General features: G+C 47.2%; 1 protein-coding gene across 1 annotated transcript; it reads right to left on the bottom strand.

Moving 5' to 3' along the window:
• Positions 1 to 412: 412 nt before the first annotated feature.
• Positions 413 to 1830, bottom strand: LOC123130552 (E3 ubiquitin-protein ligase PUB23-like). Its single transcript, XM_044550425.1, has one exon. It carries the CDS (start codon positions 1819 to 1821, stop codon positions 547 to 549), a length of 1275 nt encoding a protein of 424 aa, XP_044406360.1. The 5' UTR covers positions 1822 to 1830; the 3' UTR covers positions 413 to 546.
• Positions 1831 to 8071: the final 6241 nt, after the last annotated feature.

The raw sequence follows: 8071 nt of genomic DNA on the forward strand, positions 1-8071 counted from the left end.
TTAAATATAAATTTGATTAAATTTTACAAAGTTTGATTTGAACACTACATCAATATGCCGACACGATGATTGAAAGCTGCGTAAGCGTAACCAAAACAAGATTTGATATGAAACGGATGTGGGGTAGTATGTGTGTTGTGTCTCAGTCAAGGAGCTCCAAGTCTGCTGACTCTTGCCCATTACAACACGTGGTGCATGCACGCATGCATGCATGGTTCATACTGTATTTATTCCACAGTGATGTACCCGTCGACTCCTGGTCCGCCTTATTTGAACTATTTGATGAACCATGGTAATGTGCGGTTAGCGTTTGTAAAGATCTCACAACTCCCGAGTCACGAGTCATGAAAATGACATCTCTTGCCCCCCACTGCCCCACATGTCAGTGATACCTCAAGTGTCAAATTCGGGATTTCAACTTCAGTTTATCTTACAAACCAGCAAGAATTGATCAAGGAACCAACAAATCCAATTAACCAACAGGATGTCGCAACGAGCATGTTCCAGTTCCACCATGCACCAATGCAAGTGTGACATGGCAGCTAACTAGAGGTACCTAGAGAGCAGGTAGGCGCTGACGCAGGGCGACCCGCACCACACGCCGGAGTGCATCCTCAGCACGGCCTTCGCCGTCTCCTTCACGTCTCGGTCGCAGTCCGCCTGCAGCACGCAGCAGAGCTTCCCTACTGCGCCCACGCGGGCCATCTCCCGCACCACCTCCGGCGACGCCGCCCTGCCGCAGACCGCCGCCAGCACCCGCACAGCGGACGTGTCGGTCGCCGCGGACACGCGCAGCGCGCGCTTTGCCACCAGTGCGATCCCCGCGGGGTGCGCCACCACAGCCGCCCGCCCCTCCGCGCATGAGCACAGCCGGGCCAGCAGCGCCATGACAAGTTCCGTGACGCGCCTGCTCTTGCCGGCGCTCGGGGACGAGGGCCAGGAGGACAGCTCCAGCTCGATGGCCTCGTGCGCCGCCCCGGCCTCGGCGATGAGGACGCGGTTCTTGCCGTCGCCGCTGGGGCACGCGTTGAGGAGGGCACGCAGCGCCGCGCGCGTCGCGCCAGGGGATACGGTACGGTCGCGCACTACCGCCGTGACGGCGCGGAAGAGCTCCGGACGCAGCCGCTCGAGCAGCACGACGTCAGCCGACTCGATCACGGAGTCTAGGAGCCGCACCGCGCTGTCTCTGGTCGTGTTCCCGCCGCCGCCGGAGTAGGTTCCATTCTCGAGCATCACCAGCACGTGCGTCAGCGCGTCGACGAGGTCGTGGTTGCCGGAAAGGAGAGGCCGGAGCTCGTCGGCGGAGACGTCGAGCGCGTCAAGGAGAGCCAGGCACGCTTGAACGGTGGGCATCACAGCGCGCGAGCTCGTCTTACCGCACGACGAGAACAGACGGAGCACGCGCCACTGAACGCCGGCGCGCACCATGCACCGCCGCGCCGTGATGCTCACAGCGGCAGACGCCGCCGCTTCGCAGAGAACATCGGCCGTTGGGCAAGAAGTCGGGGACATCACCTTCGCGACGAGCACAACGACCTCCGGATCATCGGGCTCCAACGTCGGCGCCACGTCAGGTGCCACCTTCGACGCGGGATGCCAGGAGAGTATGAGGCGGCGGAGGGTGTGGTTTGGGGTGAGGTCGGTGAGGGAGAGCTGCCGGCCGGTGACGGGGCAGGTGGCGTGGCCGTTGGCGAGCCACCGCTCGATGGCGCGTCGGTCGTAGGAGATGCCGGTGGGCGCCGTGACCGGGTCCTGCATGGGCTGCAGTGAGATGGGGCACACGAAGTGGTGCTGCGCTGTGCCGCCACCCGACGTCTCCATGTGTACGCAAGCAAGTGAATGCATTAGCTCACGTCCTCCGAACACAAGCAAGCTATATATACTCAACACAGGCAGTTTACCGACAAAATGGGAAACCAAAGTAGCTTGCCAAAAGAAATACTACTCCGTTCCGAATTATATGATGGTTTAGATATTTCAATATAAACTATATATAGGCTAAAATGAATGAACAAACATACTAATAGACATCTTATAATTTAAAACGGAGGGAGTATGTTTGTACTTCCTCCGCCCGGAAATACTTGTCTTCAAAATCGATAAAATTGATGTATCTATAACTAAAATAAGTCTAGATACAACTATTTTAAGGACAAATATTTCCGAACGGAGGGAGTAATTGCCAGTGGAGAAAAAACTACTCCGACCTAAATAATTTAAAACGGAGGGAGCAGTTCTATAAGAATTTCGACATCCACCCTGATTTCTTTTACACTCATGGTCATTAATTGGCGTTGGACTGAGACATTTTCCCGTTTCTCCATACCATACTACCGCCTATGATCTGGAAACATAATCATGTTTCTAGCCATGATTAGGTGACAACGTTGCTATACATACGACAACTTTCATCCGACGATGTTCAACATCATCCACACGATGGCAGCAAAATGCAGCACGCCGTCGGATTCCAGGTCGTACGAACGTCGAAAGGAAAGTATCGTATGTGCAGTGATTTCCGTGAGATCATGGTTGAGCGAGGTCGCTTTTGTCAAATCCAGAAGTAAATACTGAAGCGACTTCGGAACAAACACCTTAAATGGCCAAGACCATGATGTACGTTAGCTTTTTGACCAGTTGAGCACTGAGATATTGCTTTGACTGCACATTTGGTTTGACCCGAGGACATCCGTTTTCGCTCGCTTGTTTGACTAGCGGTGCTCGCGAACGGATGTACCTATGGTTTTAGTTCGCATTCGGCCTATATATTGCTTAAAGGGCATCTTCAATGCTTGTTTTTCGCATCCGTCAGTATACAGGGACCAATACACGGATATGGATGTTGAACGCCGTCATTCAATGTTGCTCACATGCATTTCAATACTTTTTGAACTAACCAGACAAAATACATACAAACACGACATATTTCATATAAACCAAACGAAATTCATTACATTTTCAATATTTATTTAACTAAAAATGATACCGGACTAAGATAAAATTAGTCCACGGCCGGTGCCTGTGGATATCCATTTCGACGACATGGATACCTTTGACTAGTCTACGGCCGGCCGCGGGGATCTCCATTGTCTTCCCCATGTCCGGCAACTGCGAGACACAGAGGTATATGCTTCAGCGCATAGGCGGCTCGCTTCCGCACCACTCATTGGAGTGGAACTGTCGGGTAATGCTTCAGCCGAAGGGGAAGGGTGCCCTAAGCTGCACGGATCAGGGTTGGTTTTTGGGCAGGGGGGCGACGGTGGCCTGCGACCAGACAAAACGCCGGCTGTGTATGCCAATGTCGCCTCGGTGGTGGCCTTCATGGGACCCAACCGACAGCGGCCTCCCGTGTTCTACTTCTTGATGATTGCGGCGGGCGCGGACGTGCTGGCTGCTGCCTCGTCGATGTCCATGTAGCCGGCTTCTTTCTCTACCGACAGGGCACGGTTACGCGCGCGTTGACGGGGATGGCGCGGTTGCAGGCACGGGAGACGCGGTATGACACGGCGTCGACCACGGCAGCCACAATGCATGTGCCGCCGTGCTCCCCTCCCCAAGTGCCGGCCTGGAGCAACTTGTCGTTCCTCGGCGAGTTGAACCACGCGCCGGCTTGGAGCTTTAGCGTCTGCGAGCTGGCCTGGAGCAACTTGCCGCTCGGTGAGGCTGAACCATGCGCCGCCTTGGAGCTTCAGTGATGGTGTCCTGGATATGGTGGTACTAACCTATCCGGCCCGTAGTCCTCGGATGGGCCGATGGGCCCTCATTCTCTTTGAGCCGTGACATTTTGGGCCGAACAAAAGAATGGCATGCTTATGACACTTCTATGACGATAGTTGTGACAAAACCCGGTATCATCATAGATGTGGTGGGCTCCTAATTCTATGACAAAAAATCATGACAGAAAATGGACTCTTTGTCCTGGGCGGACCGGAGACGCAGTTGCATGACATTCTTTGGGCTATCCATGACGGAAAAAACTGTGGTAGAAGCGAGGGCGAGGAAAATATCAGGGAGTTCCCGGTTATGGTGGATGGTCGGGGGCCGAGCGATGCACGTTTCTCTCGTACACATACGCATACGGGTGCGAGGCATTGGGCTCTAACTAAACTCGAGCGAGTCGTTCGCCTAATGAACCCGAGCGATTGCACTCCAGGCTATACGTTACTGAACCCGAGCGATCGATCGATCTGGCTGTTAACTTAACCCGATCGAGCGATTCCTTCGCTACTGCTGCTAACTGAACCCGATCGAACCTGCTGCCTCTTGATGAACAGTGAGCGTTGTGGGAGGTCGGATGAATAGTTCCCGGTGGGGGTTGGATGAACAGGGCCCCGTGGTAGTAGAGGTCGTTGCCGCTGGATGAACAGGACCCCGGTCGATCGAGCCGGTTGGGGTGGATGAACAGGATCCCGTGGAGGGCTGGATGAACAAGACCCCGTGGAGGACTGGTTGAACAGTAGTTGGTGGAGGGCTAGATGAACAGTAGCCCATGGAGGGGTGGTTTAATGATACGTCTCCAACGTATCTATAATTTTTGATTGCTTCATGCTATATTATCTACTGTTTTGGATGTGTATGGGCTTTATTATACACTTTTATATTATTTTTGGGACTAACCTATTAACCCAGAGCCCAGTGCCAGCTTCTGTTTTTACCTTGTTTTAGGGTTTCAAAGAAAAGGAAAATCAAACGGATTCCAAATGACCTGAAACCTCACGGAACTTATTTTTGGATCAGAAGAAGCCCAAAAGACTTGGCGTGCACGTCAGGGGGTCTACGAGGAGGCCACGAGGCAGGGGGGCGAGCCCACCCCCTGGGAGCGCCCTCCACCCTCGTGGGCCCCTCGTGGCCCCCCTGACGTACTTCTTCCGCCTATATATCTCCATATACCCTAAAACTTCCGAGGAACACAATAGATCGGGAGTTCCGCCGCCAGAAGCCTCCGTAGCCACTGAAAACCAATCTAGACCCGTTCCGGCACCCCGCCGGAGGGGGAATCCTTCTCCGGTGGCCATCTTCATCATCCCGGTGCTCTCCATGACGAGGAGGGAGTAGTTCTCCCCCGGGGCTGAGGGTATGTACCAGTAGCTATGTGTTTAATCTCTCTCTCGTGTTCTTGAGATGATACGATCTTCATGTATCGCGAGCTTTGCTATTATATTTGGATCCTATGATGTTTCTTCCCCCCTCTACCCTCTTGTAATGAATTGAGTTTCCCCTTTAAAGTTATCTTATCGGATTGAGTCTTTAAAGATTTGAGAACACTTGATGTATGTCTTGCCGTGGATATCTGTGGTGACAATGGGATATCACGTGATTCACTTGATGTATGTTTTGGTGACCAACTTGCGGGTTCCGCCCATGAACCTATGCATAGGGGTTGGCACACGTTTTTGTCGTGATTCTCCGGTAGAAATTTTGGGGCACTCTTTGAGGTCATATGTGTTGGTTGAATAGATGAATCTGAGATTGTGTGATGCATATCATATAATCATACCCACGGATACTTGAGGTGACATTGGAGTATCTAGGTGACATTAGGGTTTTGGTTGATTTGTGTCTTAAGGTGTTATTCTAGTACGAACTCTAGGGCTGTTTGTGACACTTATAGGAATAGCCCAACAGATTGATTGGAAAGAATAACTTTGAGGTGGTTTCGTACCCTACCATAATCTCTTTGTTCGTTCTCCGCTATTAGTGACTTTGGAGTGACTCTTTGTTGCATCTTGAGGGATAGTTATATGATCCAATTATGTTATTATTGTTGAGAGGACTTGCACTAGTGAAAGTATGAACCCTAGGCCTTGTTTCCTAGCATTGCAATACCGTTTACGCTCACTTTTATCATTAGTTACCTTTCTGTTTTTATAATTTCAGATTACAAATACCTTTGTCTACTATCCATATACCACTTGTATCACCATCTCTTTGCCGAACTAGTGCACTTATACAATTTACCATTGTATTGGGTGTGTTGGGGACACAAGAGACTCTTTTTTATTTGGTTGGAGTGTTGCTTGAGTGAGACCATCTTCATCCTACGCCTCCTACGGATTGATAAACCTTAGGTCATCCACTTGAGGGAAATTTGCTACTGTCCTACAAACCTCTGCACTTGGAGGCCCAACAACGTCTACAAGAAGAAGATTGTGTAGTAGACATCAAGCTCTTTTCTGGCGCCGTTGCCGGGGAGGTTAGCGCTTGAAGGTAATTTTTAGATCTTGCAGTCGATTCTTTTAGTTTCTTGTTTTGTCACTAGTTTAGTTTATAAAAGAAAACTACAAAAAAATGGAATTAAGTTTGCCTCATACGCTTCATCTTTTTAATATCTTTCATGAGTATGATGGAAAGGATAATTGTGCTCAGGTGCTAGAAGAAGAAATCTATAAAATGTTTGGCACTAAATATTTGAATGATGAGCATGATTGCAATGCTGTTAGTACGAATTCTTTGAATATCCATGATACCAATGATGATTGCACTAGTTATGATGAAATGTCTCCTATAAACATGTCAATTTTTGTGGAGTGCATTGGGTTTGTAAGTACACACCAAAAAGGGAAGATAGATATTGCAAGAAGCATAAGTACTTAGAAACTAAATTGTTGTAAGAAATACTAGATGATTGTGCTGAAAATTTAAATTTTCTTGGCCGTACCTGTGGACTTTGCAATGAACAAGGTCACTTAGCTATGCGGTGCAAATTGTTCCATGATCTAATCGTGTCCAAAAATTGTGATGACTTGATTTCCCTTGCACATTATAATGAACTTAGTTTGCTTATGGGTTATGAAGAAATGAAATGTTTAACTAATCATCTTCCAGAAATTGCCCGTTACAAACTTCTTGGCTTTGATCTAGAGAAAATTTATATGTATTGTGCGGTGAATTGTATTGAAAATCCTTATATTGCCAACTACATAAAGAAAAGAAAAGAAATAGAAGATAAAGAGAATACTAATGAAAGGGAAGAGACTTCCCAATACCCTCCTATTATTTCTTATGATGAATCAGGTAACGAGGAGGAGCCTCTTATTCAACCAACCTCATTAATAAGGAGCTCCAAAAAGAGGATTGAACCCACACATGATGTGGTGAAGAAGAAGAAAAGAAAAAGGAATAGAGGTAAAAAGATATCTCTCCCAAATAATGCTGCTCCTATTACTATTGTGCGTCATGAAAATATAATTGTGGAAGATAATGATACTTCTTATGATCTTGAAAATCTTTTTGGCACTTGCTTGGAAGAATATTATAATTGCTATACTATTGGTGCTATCCATACTGTTAATGATGAGAGTGATTATGCTTATGATATGAAAAGGCCCAAGCTTGGGGATGCTATGTTTGATGAAGATGATGTTTTTGAGAATATATTTGCTGCAATTAATGTTTGTCCCAAGCTTGGGTATGCTACGTTTAATGAAGATAATATTTTTAGTCTCCCAAGTTTTGATAGCATGCCTCCTACCTATGATGATTATTTTGATGATACTTATGCTATAAAAAGTAGTGATTATATTTATAAAACTTGTCATGATTATGATTACCCCTTCTCTAAACATTACTCTTTTAATGTGGAAACAATTTATAGTATTCGAGTTTCTTATGATACTCCCACTATTCCGAATGAGAAGAATTTTGCTTATGTGGAGAGTAATAAAATTTCTATGCTTATGCACCATGAAAAGAATGCTTTAGGTGCTGGTTATATTGTTGAATTCATTCATGATGCTACTGAAAATTATTATGAGGGAGGAATATATGCTTGTAGGAATTGCAATAATATCAAGTTTCCTCTCTATGTGCTTAAAGTTTTGAAGTTATGCTTGTTTTACCTTCCTATGCAAGTTGATCCTTATTCCCACAAGTTGTTTGCTCACAAAATCCCTATGCATAGGAATTGGGTTAGACTTAAATGAAGGAAATATGCCCTAGAGGCAATAATAAAGTTATTATTTATTTCCTTATATCATGATAAATGTTTATTATTCATGCTAGAATTGTATTAACCGGAAACATAATACATGTGTGAATACATAGACAAACAGAGTGTCACTAGTATGCCTCT

The sequence above is a fragment of the Triticum aestivum genome, chromosome 6A (assembly GCF_018294505.1).
Source record: "Triticum aestivum cultivar Chinese Spring chromosome 6A, IWGSC CS RefSeq v2.1, whole genome shotgun sequence".
In the NCBI taxonomy this organism is placed as follows: Eukaryota; Viridiplantae; Streptophyta; class Magnoliopsida; order Poales; family Poaceae; genus Triticum; species Triticum aestivum.

What these genes read in the sequence shown, in the direction of transcription:
- LOC123130552 (XM_044550425.1), bottom strand. Translation starts at nt 1,821, where the DNA reads ATGGAGACGTCGGGTGGCGGCACAGCGCAGCACCACTTCGTGTGCCCC.